At 39.8% G+C, this 21,029-nt stretch overlaps 1 protein-coding gene across 1 annotated transcript in view; it reads left to right on the forward strand.

Annotated features, from left to right (window-relative positions):
• The first annotated feature begins 451 nt into the window (after positions 1–451).
• The window catches only part of LOC140244947 (RNA-binding protein FXR1-like), a 93,450-nt gene continuing 72,872 nt past the window's right edge, over positions 452–21,029 (forward strand). Inside the window, exons 1-2 of the mRNA XM_072324555.1 lie at positions 452–518; positions 798–971. Coding sequence (XP_072180656.1) covers positions 921–971 — 51 coding nt within the window. The 5' untranslated portion in view covers positions 452–518; positions 798–920. The remainder of the gene's footprint in view (positions 519–797; positions 972–21,029) is intronic.

A 21,029-nucleotide genomic window follows, 5' to 3' on the forward strand; every position in this document is an offset into this window, starting at 1 on the left:
CCCTCCTCCCAAAGATGTTATATAAGGTCAAAAGGGCATGGGCAAAAGAGAGGGAGAGAGAGAGAAGGAGAGATGGAGAGAACTGCGTTTCAGTAGTGCCTATATAGCTCGAACTTTGAGGGACTACAGATTCAAAAATAATCGACATTTCTTTTTTTTTCATCTTTAGGCATAAATTATGCTTCTAAATGGAAATTTGAGGTCTTATACAAATCTATACCGCTGTTTGTCCCCTTAAAAGGGAGAAAATGAAGGGGAGGCAGAATTCACTCCTATTGGTCACGCATTATACGCTCGCGATAATCCAGCGCTTTGCTTCCTAAAATGGCCGCCGTTGGGCTCCATCGCATACTACACCCACTGAACTGTAGAATCGCGCGAGTGCGCCCTCTTAGGTTTGTACGCTCTTTGGCTATGACTTATACTAATACTGTAGATCTAATTGTAAGATGGCTACTGTGTAAAGTTTCTTCAAGTCTCATTGAAGTATTTGAGATTATCTCAGTGCTTGTGAAAAGGTACGAGCCTTCCAGGTGTACGGAGTAACAATCTCATTCTGTTGTATCATTCGAGAATTTCGTAATTTCTGAATTTTGTAACAGGAGTGCGCCAAACGATTGTGTCTTCAAAAGTACGTTATCGTTAATTTACCTACGCCATACACTCCTCCCTACAACAGTTTGTAGTACAGAATTACAAGCGAGTATCCATTCTAGTACTGGATCGTACGGGCCCCGAAAACACGTCGTGGGTAACATTAACAACACTTCTCTTCTCCCACCTCCATGCTTGAACAGTGCATAACACGCGGGACGACCATACAGAAGTACGGTGCCTCACCTACCTACACGTCCAGCTGCGCTTTCTGACGGCTATGAGAGAGATCTAGAACCAGATCTAACGTTAGTCTAGTAGAAGGCATGGAAGACTTTGCTGTGGAGGTTCGGGATGCTAATGGAGCATTTTACAAGGTAACATATAGGAAGAAAATATGGGAATGTTAATCACTGTCCAGTTTGTTTGCATGTAGTAAGGTGTAAAAACTAAAGTAGGCAACCTAAATAACTCGGTCCGGGAAACCCACTCATTATTACATTAATGAGGCCTGCTCCCCCTCACGAGCACCCTTCCGCCTCATGAGGTGGGCGGAGAGGCTCATATGAGGCCCCAGGGGGGAGGGCGACTTCGTGAGAGCTCCTGTTCACTTTTCATCCGTCTCACATCAGACTAACTGCGAAACACAGCCCAACGCCGAATGTTCGGGCTGTGTAGGGAAGGATATTGAGTCATGGGCAATTGTGCACTTTACGGCCCTATAGGCCCTAGGCCCTAATTGTTAGATCTAACGTTATATATTATCGGTAGAATTTGGAAAACTACCTCATTCGCTGTATGCCAAGGTGATAGAACTATTCAGTCCCATGAACCACCATGGCAGCACTGAGCAGCTGGCGAGCTTCTCTTGCTGTATGGAATGCTGTTTGACAAGTGATAAGGTCACTAAAAGTAGGCCTAGCTAGCTAGGGTGTCTGAAGCATTTTTGTAACTTTTGAAATTCTCTGAAAAATGAATTGTGAACTATTTCATATGAAAGAGAGTTACATCATTAAGACAAATTTCAAATTTCATGGCGAAATGATGTTTCTATCTCGAGAAATTTAACTTTCAAATCACTGCAATATTACCCCCTTTTTTGTCGCGCACGCTCGAAAATGTGTCCAAATCATTATGCCAAAAAGGTGCATTCGCGTGTGGATCTCAAACGATCGGATAATGAGCGTACAGTGGTTAGAAAATACGCGTAACAAGCGCAGAAGCCACTCCCCTACAATGTCGTCACACCGCATGTGGTGTTTGTGTGTGTGTGTGTACGTGCTCATACCACACGGCGCAGTCGTTTACATTGCAGACCGACACAACCCCGTCATCGCGATAAAGCTAGCACGAAAGTATGCATGTGTGCGCTGAAACTTGTCAGCTCTGTAGCCAGCATGCGAGCGAGGATAATATGCGCCAGCCGACCGGCCGTGCCCATGCCTTCACCACAGCGCGCAGTGCTGCCTACGCCTCCGACAGCTAGCCTCGCCATAACATCGCGCGCCATGCATGTGCAGTACGCACCAGTACATGTGTGTAGCAGTATAATCTCGCCAGCACAGCACAGGAAGCATATTGTCCAGCAGCCACTTGCGTGAAAATGATGCCAAATTACCACCATCCATAAAAGCAAAGAGCCTACAGAGCCGAGCGCGACAGTGTGAGAGTGAAAGGGCGAAGGCGAAAAACATTGCACCTTTCATGCATATTCATATCGCCAATGCGCTATGTGCCTTTGCAAAGGTTTCAAAAAATGAAGGGAGGAACGGGGAGAATGGAGATAGACTCGTAGAAAAATGTTTTTTCAAGACCATGGGATCAGTCTGGAAATTAGCAAGTAAACGGCAGGTAAGAATTAGATAGGATGCGTATGTCGAGTAATTGTCCTGGTTTGCAGCCGCATTTTAGGAGTTTATCCACTCTGAAACGCAAACTTGCAAATTGCTTTCACTTACATATCATGGAGGTTGACCACTTACCAGTTCATGTTATTGTCACCATTGCAAGACCAATGTCCATCGCGATAGTAAAAAGAAGGCCACGGGTGCAATCCGGTACAGCGTTCGCCGGTTCGCGACCGTGGTAGTCCGGTTCGTGGCCTGATGTACAATTCCTATGCGATCCACGCGTGCTCAGAGATCTTCTGCTGAACGCCTTCATTTGGCTTGCGAACGTTGCGTAAGCGCCAAGTCCCATTGCGAAAGCACATGAAAAGGGCTCGCGCGCATGCACCGACCCCCAAACAGGTATGGCGGTGTTATTGTTGTCTTTCTCATGTTTTTCCTATTTTTTCGATCGTAACATCCACTTCCGGAAAAAAATGGCAGCCCACATCGGCTCGCGAAAATTCTATTTCTACATGAGGACGTATTCAAAATCCACAAACATCGGGAAAAGGACAAAATATCTAGTTTTTTAGACCCTTTATCCTTAATTGTGATATTAAGAAGTACCGGAAATGAAATTTTTGATGCGAGATGTCATTATTTAGGTGAGAAAATTTCATATTTATTGGAGATTTTTCCCTTGTCATAGGTTGATTTTTGTAGATTGGCAGTGTGTGAGTGAATGTGTGGTATACATGTATAAAGTGTGTCTCTGTGTTCAGCGTTATATTACCAAATATGCTGTAGTGGCCGCGAACCGGCGCCTGGCCGCGAACTGGGACATTTACTCTATAGTCCAAAAGTAAGCCTTTTCCTGGTGAAATACGTAACTTATAGAGCCACAAAAATTTGGGTTTGTCTTCCAATGTTTAGTGACAGCACTCTCTCAACTCCGGCCGCTCCCACAGTATAACTGACATATCATATGTTGCAACTTCGCACGGTGATTCTTTATATACACATGTCCACTCTCCATGATGAAAAGAAGAAAAAATTCTGCGCTTTTTGACAGAAATCGAGTTTTAATCAACCGATGAGCAGCGACCCATTGAAACATGGGCGCTAGCAGGTTTGCTCAATGCAGGGCTACCGCACCTAGCGGCCTGATCTGACTAAATATTTTCGGGTGCTTTTTTCTGCGGCTCTCACCTCTCCACGCACGAATCAGCCCCATGAAGCTGAAGTCTGACATAATTTTACAAAGATTCGATTATTTTTTTATTTTGGCAACCATTTTGAAAATCAAAACGGCCGCTTTTATTGAAAAACATAATGATTCTTAAAACTTCAACTCATGTATTGTCTAAAAATGTATGGTGTTTGAAACAAATATCTGAAACAAATATCATTTTGAATTTTCGGCATCTGTGTCCTACATACCGTGGAATTGCCCAGCTGTTGTCTATGGCCAGATTGATTCATCGTTACTACACAAGGCCAATGTAAGTTTATCCCGTATTTACAGCTGTTGTGTGTGTCCAGATTGATACATCGCTCGTTTATCTGTACGTTTTAATGATTGCTTACCCTCCGGATGTTGATGGGCGTAAATGGCCCCAAGTTGACCTTATAAAATTGGATGTACGTTGATTTAGAGCAGTTTTCCTCCAAAACCACTCAATTTTCTTAAAAATTGTGTGGTCAACCTACTTTTTGACGGCTGTTCCATTTCTGGGCTTTTTGGGGGCCCCAGACGACAGGAAAGACGAATTTCAGCCCGAAACCTTCGGGCTGAAATTCTTCTCTAAGGGAGAGCCGCCTTTGGCCCCACCTCCGGCGGCTCTTATACGCATAAATATGCAAATTTATATGACGCAAAAACGGTATTCTGTGATTTCCCCACTGATCACTTTGTAGGTATTACGGGTTCACTTTCTTCGTGAATTCCGATGTCCACTACAGGCGCTTTGCCTGTGATCGTCCCGCGGCATCCAGTGCAGACAGAGTGTGGGGCATGTATTCAGTCTCCTTGGTCCGTGCAAATCATGTACACGTCTTAACACATATTTTTTTCATTTACGACTTCTGATTGATTTATTACAACTTTTATGTGCTTTACTGTAAAAGTGGAAATTTTCGCATTGAAATTTCCGTGCATTTCGCACAGCCAGAAACGCACGAAAATAAAGCACGCAAATATTTTTGCTTGCCATATGTTCCTGTGCGTGATGTCTTGATTCTGCGGAATTAAAACACGCAAAACTCTTCTTACCTGGCCATGCGCGAAAAATTAGTCGCGCAAAAATATCCACTTTTACAGTATTGGTGTTAAGAAATGGTTTTTCGTGATTTTCCATTCGGATTATTTTTTCTGTTTCCAATGGCCATTTCTGCGTTGGTTCATTTATTTTTTACATGCAATATGTACAATGTAAACAGAATTTGCATATATTTTTCTATGTACAATCCCTATGGGAAAACAGAATTTCCGTTTTTTTCACCATATTGAAATGGAATTCACCATTTTCTGAAACGGAAAAGGCAATTTTTTGAAACAAAATCACTGTCCCTAGATATCCCCCTCCCAAGTGAGGGAGATTTTGCATTTTTAGAATTGAAATTCAGCAATCTGGTGCACACTTTTGGTGGAATATACAGAAATTTGTACCGAGAAAAGTGTAGTTAGTCTGTCATCTATGGAGGGAGACCAAGCAGGGGAAGGATGTGGGAGAAGGTATCCCCTGTCCATTTGAGGAAGCTTTCCAGAATTTTCAGAATTGAAATTCAGCAATCTGGTTTGTGAAAATTATGTTTAGACAGTTTTATATTAAAAAAGCAGGAAAATTTTCTGTATCTTGGGGATTACAGTATTTTTGGGGCAAAATGATATGTTTGCCCCTGCCCTCCAGGATCGACGCCCCTGCAGGCCAAGTAGGAGAAGGATGTGGGAGGAGGTACTAGTATCCCTTTTGCATATGAGGGAGCTTTTCAGAATTTTCAGAATTGAAATTCAGCAATCTGGGGCATGAAAATGTTTGGACAGTTTTTTATTTAAAAAAGAAAAAGGAATTTGGGAAATTGCCAATTCCCAAAGTGTACTAAATCTATGGAAGGGAACCACGTGGGGGAAAAGGTTAATTGAAAGGGGAGGGAAAAGGACTTTCACTTTTTTTGGAACTGACTAAAATTGTACTAAGTCTATAGGAAAGGACCCAACGGGAGAGGGTGTGAGAAGGAGATTTTACATTTTCAGAACTAAAGTTCACCAGTCTGGTGCACACTTTGAGTAAAATATTCGGACAGTTCCGATAAAAAAAAAAAAATAAAAAAAAAAAAAATACACATCATGGCAATTATTTCAAGGGCAAAACGATGTGTTTGTCTCCCAGGATTGATGCCTCTGGTTCTATACAACTGCAGGTTTATCTACTTCACATGAATGATCCTACAAAGAAAGAAGTGGATGTGTGTGTGTGTGTATAATGTGTGCATGTGTGTGGGTGTGTGTGCGTGTGTGTTTGTGTGTGAAATTACTTTTGAGGTCAGGTCAAAAAGTACATGATTTCGTAGCTCAAAGTACATAAAGATGACCAACTTCCTGTAAATACTGGATGCATAAATGGTACAGCACTTCAGTCAATATCTCCTTTAGATTGTGCAAGATATGTGTATACAGAGCTTCCCTGTATAGTGAGCGATTACTTGCAAGGCTATATTAAGTTGCCCTGTAGACTTGTTCTTATCTCACTCAGTCTCACTCTCTCCCTTTCTTAATTCCTCCTTTCCATCTTCCGAGCTGATTTGCGTGTGTTGGTAAACACAGACTTGTGCAAGATCCTGGCATGTTGTGCAAGATCCTGGCATGTTGTGCTGTCACCATACACTCGAGTCCAAATGGAGTTGGCAGTGGACAACGAGTGACACTGCATGTTGCTATATTGAGATACCTGGTCTGAGAGTAAGGCCAATGCTATGCCAAGTATCCAGCACTCGCCCCAAGCAGTCTGCGATTGTGCCACCTACAGTACATAGACTGTGTGTGTGTGTGTGTGTGTGTGTGTGTGTTTTTAATAGTACAGGTACTTAAAGGGAATGGTTGAATTGCATAGAACATACTATAATTCAATACCATGTGCAATGCTCTCATACTTTAATGATTACAGGCATGTCTCCTGGTACATGATATGTAATTTGCAACAAACTGATATCAATTGGTCTTGCTTGTGTTTTCATGGAGCTATATAACTTGCTCTGTTGTTCTGCTTTGTTCTTTCATCATAATTATGACCAGTAGTTCAGTTAAAACTCACTCTTGTACTTTTTTGTGGCTGTGCTTGGCTGGAGAAGTGGCCAAACAAGGACATATCCAGGTCGTCACAGGTCTTTCATTTGTAGCCAAAAAAAAAAAAAAAGCTGCTGAAAACTGCTTATCCAATAGTGGTGAGCCAATGGAGTAAAATGGAGTCAAAAGGGGCTTGAGCTTTCGATCCAGCAGAATCTTTGTCAGAGGCAAAATGACATACGAGCAGGGAAAGCAATAACTTCACACAACAAGAACAGTCAGGGACAGGCTGGGGACACAGAACAAAGAAAACAAAGGAGTTGAGGCCCGTTCACACACAAGGGAAAAAGTGCGATTTAAAAATCGATTTTCTTATCGCGATCAAAATTTCGAAATTTTTTCCTGTGTGGACAGAAAAATTTCACTAATTTTCGCGATCCTAATCGCGATCCAACTCGCACTTATTAGTGCGATTTTTCAGAATAATCGCAATTATTTTGCCAAGCGTCGTGTGTGTGAGCGCGATCGAGATTCGGAAATCGGTATTTTTAATCCCATCGTTTGTAGCGCGTGAACGTCAACATTATTGGGACCGCGGGGTCAGTCTTCGGTCATGCAAGTTTCGCGCATGCGCAATTTGGCCACTGATCGTTCTTTCCTTGCTGCGAAGTGCGATTTTTCCTTGTGTATGAACAGTCGAAAAAAAACAATCGAAATTTGGATCGCGATTGTAATTTCGATTTTCGTTGTGTGTGCACGGGCCTTTGGTTGGAGGTCATGGGCAAGGAGCCCAACAGGTAAAGGGATGGGGGATTAGAGCAGGAGGGTGGACAGACAAAAGGCAGAGGAGGGTCAGTAATGATCTTGAGGACCAAGGGGGCAACCATTGAAGGAAAAGGATGAATAGGGAGGTAACATCAAACAAGATAAGGAACAACAGAGAGATAAATAAAGGGAAAGAGTGAAATAGCAATAGCAAGGGGAGGTGGGGGGGGGGTCTTTCAGGTCTTTCAGTTGCAAGCTTTTGTGTTTCTAACCCCCCATTCTTTGGTAAAGCCAAAACATAGTTCTGGTACGCCTGCAAAAGTTGTCAAATTTCGCTCCCAAATGTGAACGTATGCCTAGGAAATGTGCGGAATAAGGCTGTAATAACAAGATATTCGATGGGCAACGACGAAAATGCGAAATATTAACCAAAAAGGTTCAGTCTCAGAACTTACCCGAACGGGGTCAGGCTAAACTCGAACTTGGGGATAACTCGGCCTCGCTTTGACGGCGGGCTGAGTTGTATTGGTTGTCCCTCTGGATTGTACAGTGTTGTACTATGGGAGCGGCCCGTATAAACTAGCTCTTCGCGTTCTGGCTACTCGCAGTAATGGTCCGAGTTGATACAACGCGCGCATCAAAAAACCTCTTTGGCGCGCATGCAAAATTAGTGTGCGCCAATCAAGCACCTCTACGCACAATCAAAGACGCTAAACAGCAACAAAAACTTCAAAGACAGCGCGTCTCAGCAACTGAGGTGATGTGCGTATAGGCTTGAGGACCGCGCGCTGTCCATTTGTTTTGTACAGGATTAGCACGCACTTTCCTGTCTGTTCAGTTAGGCCTCGTTGGGTATTATACAGTAGAATATGGCGATCACAAACTGCATGTAAATTGTCTGAAATAGGGTCGAGTTTTCCCTGAGACCGAGTTAGTCTGGATCCTTCTGGAATAAAAGTCGGTTTTCCGACTTTTATTATTTTTCTCAAAATACTCCAAAACGACTCATCATCCCGGCAAATCGCGTCAGCCAGGTAAGTTTCTTTGTAGACTCTTTTGATATATTGCAAGAAAATATGAAATGGTGCCAGACGGGTTCTCAAACCCTTACCAAAACTATGTTTTCACTTTAATGGGGAATAACTACATTAAAAGAATTATTGTACTCCTACCAACACATAGTGTGTATGGGGGTATAGGAATCACTTGCATGGCGGGTGGCCGGGTGGTCGGGCGGTCGAGCGGTCGTGCGATCGGTCCATTGCAAAAAATCTTGTGGATCGAACCACTCTCTCATTTTTTGAGCAATTGACCCCAAATTTGGCATGTGTGACCGCTATCAAAGGTAGATGTGCAAGACACCTTTTTCATCAGTATCAAATAATGCATTGCCATGGTAACAGCAGATTTTCTTGAAAATTGTGGATCGAACTACTCTGTCATCTATTGAGCAATTAACCCCAAACTTGGCATGTGTTACCGCTATCAAAGTAAGATGTTCAAGATGTCAGTTTTGTTAGTATTTCATAATGCATTGCCATGGCAACAGCAAATTTGTAAGAAATCCTACCAAATGTTGTGGATCAAACTACTCTCTCATTTTTTGAGTAACTGACCCCAAATTTGGCATGTGTGACTGCTATCAAAGGTATGTGCAAGACACCTTTTTCGTTAGTATCAAATAATGCGTTGCCATGGCCAAAAAAAAAGAGTAAAAAAAAGCAAAAAGTATACAAAAATATTGTGGACTTAGCTAATTCTGTCAGTCTTTGAGCATTTAGCTTGAAATTTGGCACATTTGACCGCCATGGTATGTTGATGTGCAAACTTAGTCTTTTATCATCAATTGTTTAAAAATGCATTGCCATAGTAACAGCACATTTTGAATGAAAAGTCATACAAAAATACTGTGAATTTAGCTAACTCCCTGAGTCTTTGAACATTTGGCTTGAAATTTGGCACATGTGACCGCTGTAGTACATACATGTGCAAATTTATTTTTCTGTCATTGTTGATAATGTGTTGCCATGGTAACAGCATTGTTTTCACTAAAAAGTATACAAAAATATTGTAGATTTAGCTAATTCCGTCAGTCTTTGAGCATTTAGCGTGAAATTTGGTACATGTGACCGTCATGGTATGTTGATGTGCAAACTTAGTCAATTGTATCATTGTTTAAAAATGCATTGCCATAGCAACAACACTTTTTGAATGAAAATCATACAAAAATACTGTGGATTTAGTTAACTCCATCAGTCTTTGAGCACTTAGCTTGAAATTTGGCACATGTGACCGCTATGGTACGTAGATGTGCAAACGTAATCTATCGTCATTGTTGAATGATATCTTGCCATGATAACAGCGTTTTTGTCGAGCCCACCAGAGGTGCGGGGAGACTATTAGGGATCGCCTGAGGCGTCTGTCCGTCCTTCGTCCGTCCGTCCGTCGTCTGTCCGTCGTCCGTAACACTACATAAACTTCAATAACTCTTAGAGCCCAGTATTAAGTTTTTATGGCGCATTTCTATTATGGGTCATAACTTTTGATCCATAACTCCATTTGTGACTAAATTTGGGTGGTAGATGTCCCTTGGGGAGTGGATGATCACCACAAGGTCAAAGGTCACAAGCAGGGGTCAACAAACTTTTAGAGCCCAGTGTCAAGTTTTTATGGCGTGTTTCTATTATGGGTCATAACTTTTAATCCATAACTCCATTTGTGACTAAACTTAGATGGTAGATGTCCCTTGGGGAGTGGATGGTCACCACAAGGTCAATGGTCACAAGCATGGGTCAACAAACTTTTAGAGCCCAATGTTAAAGGACAAGTCCACCTTCATATACATAAGGATTGAGAGAATGCAGCAATATTAGTAGAACACATCAGTGAAAGTTTGAGGAAAATCGGACAATCCGTTCAAAATTTATGAATTTTTGAAGTATCTGCGCAGTCACTGCTGGATGAGCAGACTACTACAGTGCATGATGTCACATGCGTACAACGATATAAGGAAGATAAGAGAAGTTCACAAAACTCACTTTTTGAATAAAGTGCACATTTCTTTGACTTGTCACTGACGTATATTAAGGGTGATATCATTCCCCCTGCCTTCTGAAAGAGAGAAGTTGAGTGTTCTTTCGTTATGCGAGAAAAATGGAAATATGTTGAATTTTCTTTATTCTTTCTTTGTATCGTTGTACTCATGTGACATCACAAGCCATAGTAGTCTTCTCATCCAGTCGTGACTGAGCAGAAACTTCAAAAATTCATAACTTTGAAACGGATTGTCCGATTTTCCTCAAACTCTTGCTGATGTGTTCTATTAATATTGCTGCATTCACTAAACCCACATGTCTATGAAGGTGAACTTGTCCTTTAAGTTTTAATGGCGCATTTCTATTATGGGTCATAACTTTTGATCCATAACTCCGTTTGTGACCAAACTTGGATGGTAGATGTCCCTTGGGGAGTGGATGGTCACCACAAGGTCAAAGGTCACAGGCAGGGGTCAACAAACTTTAAGGGCCCAATGTTAAGTTTTGATGGCTCGTTTCTTTTTTGCCATAAATTTTTACCCTTTTATATCTCTTTATCTGCTATATCTCTTTTTTTATCTGTTATATCCCATTCGCGTACAATTTCTTGTAGGCGAATGGGTGAGACACATTATGGCACTTGTTTTACTAAAAAGCTTTCAAAAATATTGTAGAGTTAGCTTATTCCCTCGGTCTTTGAACATTTAGCTTGAAGTTTGACACATGTGACCGCTTTGGTACGTTGATAAGCAAATTTAATCTTTTGTCATTGGTGAACAAGCGTTGCCATGGCAACAGTATATTTTGAATAAAAAGATAATAGAAAAACACTGTGGATTTAGCTAACTTCCTGAGTCTTTTAGCATTTGGCCTGAAATTTGGCACTTGTGACTGCTGTAGTACATAAGTACATGTGCAAATTTATTCTTCTGTTATTATTAGGTGATCCGAGTATCCTCTCGGATCACCTTCTGTATCTGTACTGATTCTTTATTCTTCTTTATTTATTTCTTTATTTCTCCCCAAAAGTTGTGCAGAGGTTAGCTCAGAAAGTACTCTGCCTATCAATTTCAAAATTATATCATGTATGCATCATGTCCTAAAGACAACAAATCTAATGTATCATTGTGATCAGTTGACCGTGACGTCACTATGACGTCATTATATGAAAACACATTCTCAATCATATCTAATTAATGGAATGGAATTTTTCAATGAAATTTGCGTCACATATATTTCAAGTTATGCGCATTCTACTCATATTCTCAAAATTCATATTTTCTCTAAAAACGTGCGCGTACGCGCGCGTTGAAATATTTGCATACTCCAATCGAGCTCAAAATTTTTTTGCACACGTTTCAGACCATTTAGAGTATTTTTTGAAAAATTGAAAAAATTGGACGGACGCGTACGCGCACGCGCATATGCGCACGCACTGCTCGTATGTCATAGAAATTTCCCGTTTTTTCACACTTATCGGATGCCTGAAATGTCAAGGAATATTTCTGCCAAGTTTCAAGTCAATCGGATTCAATATGACGTCATACGGGCCCGTCAAAGTTGAAATTCCGCGCGCGCGTCAATGGCGATATACAGTGCAACTATGCAAAAAAAACGCCAATTTTAAATCCGATTTTACTCGTCAGGATGGACGATGACCCCCCATTTTCTTTACATATTCTGAAAGCTGATGAGTTGTACATGTCATTTTATGGGTTGGCGATGCTGGCAAAATGATTAAAAGATATCAAATTTCTTAATAAAGTAAAAAAAGTTAATTTTCAAAATGACGTCATCAAATTTCAAGTTCACTCTAGCGTATCTCACTAATCCCTCGCCAATTTTCACCCAGATTTCAGTATGTAGTAGCTTATGAAATGCTCTTTCATTAATATAATAACAACATTTTGATTGGATGACGGCATCACCTCGTGAAAATGGATTGAATGTAATCTTGTCAAATTTGACCAGTTTACGTGTTATCTCTATGAGAGTACAGTTTTTCTGGAAATGAAAATTGACACGACTATCTTTTCCGAGCACTAGCTCACTTATACTTCGGTGAATTTCTCCCAGATTTTAATATGTTGTAGCTAAGACTTTGGGCTATCGTAATGTGCCCTCCATTTTTTCATACGCCATCGGCATCACGTCGAAAAACTTGGCTAAAATTGGCACTTGGCTTCGATGCAGCGTCATTTTGCTTAATACACAGGGCCTATGGAGGATGAAATAGGTCAGTGCATAGCGCATCCGACTCGTAATCCTAAGGTCCCCGGTTCGAGGCTCACCCCTGCCAATATTTTTTTTTTTTACTTTTTTTTGAACACTTTTTTTCTTCTTTTTCTTTAGTTATTCTTATTCTCCCTTCCTAACTTTATCTTTTTCTAATTTTTTAATGCTTCTTCAAATTTCTATAAAATAACTTCATTTTTTCTTTATTTTTCTTTCTTAAGTCTACTTTCTGTGCAATAGATCAATAACAACAATGGCTATCAACCCCATATTTTGCACATGTTTAGTTCGTGTCACGTACATTATTTCATAAAATAACAACTACTTGATCAGACACCATCTTGGGTATGTAAATTAGGGTCAAAGGTCATAAATGTTTCATCTTGTATCTTGGTGAATACATGTCCTATCTTTCCCATATATTGCACACGTAAAGACCATGTTACAGGGATCATTTCATAAAATAACCACTTTTTGCTCAGATGCCATCTTGTCTGTGCAAAGTGGGGTCAAAGGTCATATGTACTTCTCTTTCTATCTTCGCTATGACGTGTTACCTCTATGGGAGGGAATTTTTTAGATGTGAAAATTGACATGACTCTTTATCGAGCACTATCTTACTTATGCTTCGGTGAATTTCTCTAAGATTTTAATATGTTGTAGCTGAGACTTTGCACTATCAGGACTCGAATCATTGATTAAAAAAAAAATCGGATCACCTTAATTTGTCAGTGATGACAAATTACAATCTCTAGTTGAACAATGTGTTGGCATGGTAACAGCATGAGAGTTAAAATCATACAAAAATACTGTGGATTCAGTCTTCAGTGGACTCAGTCTTTTAGCATTTAGCTTGAAATTTGGCATGTTTGACCGCTATAGTACAAAGATGTGCAAATTTCATCTTTTGTCATTGTTGAACAATGTGTTGCCATGGTAACAATATGTTGATGAACGAAAATCATGCAAAATTTTAAATTCAGCTAACTCTCTCAGCTTTTGAGCATATGACTTCAGACTTAGCACATGTTATCACTCTATTACCTAGATGAGCTAAATTTACTTTTCGTCATTGTTTAAAAATGTGTTGCCATGGTAACAGCATAATTTGAATGAAAATCATGCAATAACGTTGTGAATTCAGCTACAGTGTGTAACTCCCTCAGCTTTTGAGCATTTGACTTGAAATTTTGCACATCGTGATGGCTATTATATATAGTTGTGCAAACATCAATTTTTGTTTAAAGTGTCAAACATTGTGTTGCCATGGTAACAGCATTTTTAAATGAAAGTCATAGATATTGCCAATTTACTTATCTTACTCAGGTTTTGAACACTTGCCTTGAGATATGGCGCATGTGACTATCAGTGAGCAATAATTTATTCAATGTTGAACAATACATTGCCATAGAAACATTTTCATTTTTCAATAACAGGCATATAAAGTAATTGCAGGGTTTTATTAAAGCTAACTCCCTCAGTGCTAGGTGGGGGAATTAATCACATTGAGTGATAGTTTTAGTTGTGAATGAAAGCCACAGAATGAGTTGTGAGACAGGTTTGTTTGTTTGTTTATATATAATCTGCGAGAGATAGCTGGATAGCCCATATTCAGCTAAGTTAAGCTGGTCTTCCATGGGGTCCAGTTGGATGTGAGGTGGGACCACTTCACGGGGGTAACCACCCTGCTCTTTGCGATGAATGAATGAAGCGGGATCTTTTACGTGCATGAGTTGTTACTCTCATACATGGGACCTCCATTTTATGTCCTATCCGAGGGACAGAGTGTTTTGCCTCTTACTAGAGGGGACGGTATGCTTACACACAACATTGCTCAGTCCAGACTCGGGTTCGAACCCGGGCCGCGTGATCGTGAGGCAGACGCGCTGCCGACTGAGCCAACTCACCGCCCTGGTGAGTTGGAGGGAGTTTAAGAAATATTTGAGGAATATTCCCAAAGCTTTTGCCTTTGGAGTGTCAGTGAACACAAGATTCTTTGGGTATTTTTTCTATTTCTCATCACTTCAGGGTGGCATCACAACTCATTCACTTGTAGCATGTCAACAGACATAGGTCACCTTGACTGTTAAAAACATATTGATGTCTTTTTGTGTGTTCTGCGAAAGAGATGGTGAGTTTTCTAGCTTCTTGATGCAAAGCAGTAGATGAAATCTCTTCATGTTCAATAAAGAAAACAGAGAAAACACAGATAATGTCATGCTTAGCATGCCATGATACGTCAGTGAGAAAGGGACTTTGATTAATTGGTACAATATGTTGCTCTTTAGAGACTGGAAGGTCCAGGGAAATCAAGAGCGTGTCATTTTTTGTCATAGACATCATCCTCTGTAATTTTTCACAGTGATTTTGATTTTCACACTCATTTCTGGCAATTTTGAATGAGTAACGAGATATTATGAAAGAAAAACTGCTCTTAGAAAGCCCCTCAAAATTCTGCCAAAACTCGGCGAACCACATGTAGTGTCAGACATCATCTCAGGAATGAGCTGTGAAAAAATATGCATGCATGGCGAACACTGTGTATACTCTATCTTTTGTCTTTGAACCTTTGCCAGTTATGACTTTTTTGTTGACTACAAAATAGAATTGATACTTGCAGTGTGTCGATTGAATAAGCTCTTTTGTTGCCATTTGCAGTGCAAGAGAATCGCAAGCAGACTGTGCTGGTTATTTGGGGTAGTATCATGGCACATGGAGGTAGCCTGTCAATCCCGTAGGTGCGCACTGTGTGCTTTGGGCGTAAGCCCTGCCAAAGATTCCACTGTATTATTTATAGTCACACAGTCATGTCATTGATTTACTATTTATATTTGCTGTGGAAAATGATATCTAGTTATACCCCACCCACACATAGTGTGTATGGGGATATAGGAATCAGTCTGAGGTCGGGTGGCCGGTCGGGCGGTCGGGCGGTCGGTTGGTCGGTCGGTTGGTCGGTCGGTTGGTCGGTCCGTTGCAAAATCTTGTGGATCGAACTACTCTCTCATTTTTTGAGCAATTGACCCTAAATTTGGCATGTGTGACCGCTATCAAATAAAGATGTGCAAGACACCTTTTTTGTTAGTATTGCATAATACGTTGCCATGGCAACGTCATATTTTGAAAAAATCTTACAAAATGTCGTGGATCAAACTACTCTCTCATTTTTTGAGCAATTAACTCTAAATTTTGGCATGTGTGACCGCTATCAAAGGAAGATGTGCAAGACGTCTTTTTCGTTAGCATTGCATAATGCGCTGCCATGGCAACGGCAAATAAAAAAAAAAGTACAAAATATTGTGGATTTAACTATCTCAGTTTTATAGCAATTCAGTTGAAATTGGGGATATACGATCAATGTACATGTAATGTGTAGTTGTGGAGGACACCTTTTTTTTGTGAATAAATCTGTTACCATGGCAACAGCAGTTTTTTGTACCAATCATACAAAAATATGTGAATTAGCCTAACTCCCTAAGTTTTTGAGTTTTTAAGGACGTTCCTCAGTTGAGTTAGCGTGCATCCTAGCTGCGCAGGTTTCAGTGACGTAACAAAGAGCGTAGAAGCGCACACATGAGTGATGAGCTGAGCTAGATAGCTGAGCTGAACAGCTGCTTGTAGATCGAGCTAGAGTGTTCATTATCTGTTCATCAACATGGTCAAGTCGAGTGCGAAGGTACTAAGGGCCTATAGGCCCTAGTCGGGGTCTGCTAGTCTACTGGACTAGGTGTTGAAAACAACAACAACAACAACAACAAAACAAACATATGAAACACATTTCATCTTTAGTTCTACAATCTGAGTATCTCTGTTAAAATCTAAATTAGGTCTAAACTTGTCATTACTAATACAAAATATTGTTTTTTTAATTTTTGTTTACAAAATACAAGGTCACGAAAGTATTATCAAACAAGTATTCATCGCTATCACCATTCAGATATTAGTTTTTGATTACCAAATCTGGTTTAACAAAAGGAGAACCCAAGATTTTTTTTTTTTTGGGGGTACATCTCCACAGCTTACAACACGCACTTTACCAACCACTGCAACAACCAACACGTGCAATCTTCAATGAACGTCATTGTATTAAGATTTGTTTTCCTTTGGAGGACCGTCAAACTAATGCCAAAACTCCCATTTCCTTATATATTTATTCTTCTTCCTGCATTATCACTTTCTGCACATTGTTACAGCAAGTGGGTAAAACAAACAAACAAACAAACAAGCATGTCAATCATATGGAGTTACCACGCTTGTGTCCACATGGCTGTGTAAGGGAAATAATAACAAAAACATACATGGACCTTCCTTTCTGAATATTTTTCACCACATCACTGCAATTTTCACACGTTTTTTGTTTGTTTGTTTTTTAAAAAATAAAAATGGGGTTTCGAGTGAACCGCATGAAATTCATGCATCCTAGCAGGGTATATCCCTACATTGGTTCCTGACCAAATTTGGGGGTCTTACGATAATTTCTGTCGCAAGGAGGCTCTGCTAGCACTAAGATGAGCACATGAACCCCCCATTTTTACAATTGTTCTGCATTAAGTAACACTTCTACAATTTGATAAAGTTTCGTAAAAATGACATGGGTTTTGAATGTACAGCATGGCATTCATGAACCCCTCCTAATCAGGGCACCCACGATAGGTTTATAACCAGATTTTGGGGTCCTAGGGTGATTTCTATCATCTGAGGGTGCTGCCAGCACAAAAACTAGGACATGAACCCCCGCTTTTTATTGTTTTTCTGGAATTATTAAGCCTTCTTCTATGGTTTGGCCAAGTTTCGCGAAAATGACATGGGTTTTGAATGAACAGCAAAAGTTTTTTGAAACCAGCTTGTCAGGGTATCCCTGCATAGGTTCCTGACTAGATTTTGGGACTTACGATGATATATGTCGCAATGGGGCGCTGCTAGCACTATGATGAGCACATGAACCCCCGATTTTTACAATTGTTCTGCATTAAAGGTAGGGAATCCCATTTGCATGCCTTACATGAAGAGTTGTATAAACACAGTGGTATGTTGAAGAGAGTATCATTTTAGAAACTCCCATAAAGTATTGAAAGTGGAAGGTAACATTTAGTACATTTTCATTGACCGTTAGATTTTGAATTGAATTCTTTTCGGGGCTCACCGTAAATTCCAGTACATTACTAGGCTACCTTTGCAGACCCATGCACTGCATGTGTGTCCATCATGTATATTTTGTGAATAAAGTTCATCAAAGCTTACAAACATTTCTATATACATTCTTGCCACACACTCTATATCGTCGGTCGCATTACGAACCGGCGAATGTTCGAATTTGCGCGGAAACACGATTTCGAGATAATCGCGTTTAAAGAATCGGGACTTCTTTAAATGTATAAAAACGTGTCTTATAACAGCACATTGATGATGATATTAAGAGAGTGATGAAAGCGGAATTTTCTGCTTTGTCTGATACTAAATATTATTTTGTAGCTGCACCTGGGGCTCTGTGGTAGTGATGCAAAGTGCGTTTGCCGGTTCGTAAAACCCCCCATTTCAGCGTTTTACGTACATCGCGTACTAAAGAGAGGGCATTACGAACCGGCAAATGTATACATTTGCCGGTTCGTAAAGCCCATGCTCAATACGTGTGGACGTAGCGAGTGCGCATTACGAACCGGCAAATGTAACATAAAATGGCGCGTATCATCACACATTCCACACGCTTAGGTGGTACGCGCACAGTGTAATGTATACATTCGCCGCTCTAGGTAGTGGGATTGTGATTCATTCATGTTCATTCATGATCATTCATGTTAGTTGTATCATAATCATGGATATTAGGAAAGTGTAACAAACACCACAGTTATTTTCTCAAACTATACAACCTACCTGTACTTTTACACATTAATTGTTGATGCGAGTAATGTTATCAAACTGTGCAATGGGTTTTTGATTGGATGAGTACCGTTCTATTAAAGTGTGCCTGGTAGTCACTATCTATAAATATTACAAGTGTTAAGTCATTATCAGTATTGAGAGAATATAATTACACCCATACAAACACAAACATACACAAACACACATACACGCACATATACCAGTAAACACACTCGAACCCACACACACAACCTACTTTCTGACACATTAATTGTTGATGCCAGTAATGTTATCAAACTGTGCAATGGGTTCTTATTGACTACTGGATGAGTACTAAAAGTGCGCCTGGTAGTCACTGTCTATAAAAAAGTGTAAATTCATTATTAAGAGTAGAATATAATTACACCCATGCAAACACAAACATACACAAACACACACTATACATGCACATACCAGTACACACACTCGAACAAACACACACACACACACACACATACCCTCTTACAAAGCAGTCATAATCACCTTGTTCTCCCAATTCTAGGTATCTGTGTCTCTCTCACTCCTCTTTTTTTTTTCTTTTGTTCTTTTTTTTTTCTATTCACCAGTCCCCAAGTTTGTGAAGAATTCTGCATTTTATTAATTCAAAATGCACCATTCCACATGTGTGTTCATAATTACATACAGTAACTACAAAACAAAGAATTCTCCTCAAACTTCCAGATATAACCTGTAAATTCAGAGAGTGATTTTTTTTTTTTTTTTGCATTTTCGACAGCTCACAATAATTACATTGCACACTATTATTACAATACATTAAATTACAATTGATACAAAATAAATGTGACATTCTCCATGATACTTCACTATGGAATCTCACTTGGAATGAGAAGTTAGGCATTTGTTGCATTTCAGAATTGTGTTCTGACCACTATAAAAGTGGTGCAATAACATGTACAAAATACAAAATTCTCCCAACACTTCACGGGATAATCTGACCTGTAAATTGGTGAGAAGTTCTGCATTTCCTTGACTTTAATGTATTACAGTAGTACGCGTGCAATAACATGATCAAGTGTACCATTCTCCTCACACTTCACAAGGTAATTTTGCCCAGGGTTGAATTAATGAAAGTGATACCCAATGTGTTTATAAACACAAGTCTACAAACTTTAACAGTCTGCCAACTACTGGACTGCTGGGAGGAGAGTAGTGTACGTCATTTGTCTCTTTTTGCTGTCCTTAGGATGGGGGACAACATGACAACATGTTAATAACATGTCTGGCTAGCCATTCTCTTTCTAGGACCAGAATTTTCAAGGCATGATAATATTGTCTGATAGACATTCTGCCATTTTCACTGAGGCAATCATAGCCAAAAGATTGATATGGTTACGTGTTAAATCACATCTTTGATGGTTAAAATGTGTTCTACCATCTACAAATATTTCTGACTTTTTGTAGGCTTCCCCACTGTTCAGCTTTTTTTTTGGACAATTCTGTTTTAGATTCCATGAATTTTTTCATGACAGCTGAAGATCTATCAGGAATAGAACTGATGTCAGTACCTACATATTCTTCCACATGAAAATCTTCTGGCTTTGCACTGACATCTATCTTCCACTCCCTCAAAAGCCTCAATGGCAGTAGTTTCCAAATTTGCAATGAAGAGACAATAAATGGAATACATACTGGAACACTACACTTTATTTCTATTGTTTCTTTTATATTTGAATAAGGTCCTCCCGAAGTGATAAAAATTGGTCGATTTGTGTGAAACTGTGTTGAAATTATTGAAAGCATGTAGCAAATATGTAACGCTGAAGATAAAATAATTACCAGAAAGTATTACAAACTTGATCGTGCATCAAGTCTATATTTGTACAAGGCACTATGAGCAAGAAATTCACCAATAATTCCCTTTCCTTTCCTTACAAGACACATGTACAATAGTTTGCCTAAATGGTCTTTATTTCAGGAAAGTTGGTCAACAGTTAGTGCACTACATATAATAATGTAAATACAACCAGATGTATACCAACAAGACTAGATAGAGGGCAGTATAGAATACATACAGCATAATATGAATATGCTTTACTTCCATTACACTTCACAAACAGTTTTCTATTGCTTTCCTGTGTCCGGTTACCATCAAAATCGGTTCTTCAATGTCTGACAGGGACATTGCTTTCTCGAGATTTAACAGTTTTCCATCATCCAGCAAGGTTCAGTATTCTTTGTAATCTGAAATAAGAGTGGAGGACTTAGTCTGCTTTCAAATTGAAATCAGGTACACCTAATGCAAGGAAAACAAATACATAATTTGATGAAACTGCCAAGTCTGGTTGAATAATTGTTACTTCATTTACTTTTTTTTTTTATAACTATTCTTTGCAGAAGACAAACTATTTTCTTTAAATTTTACAGGTTGCC

The sequence above is a fragment of the Diadema setosum genome, chromosome 21 (assembly GCF_964275005.1).
Source record: "Diadema setosum chromosome 21, eeDiaSeto1, whole genome shotgun sequence".
Classification (NCBI taxonomy): domain Eukaryota; kingdom Metazoa; phylum Echinodermata; class Echinoidea; order Diadematoida; family Diadematidae; genus Diadema; species Diadema setosum.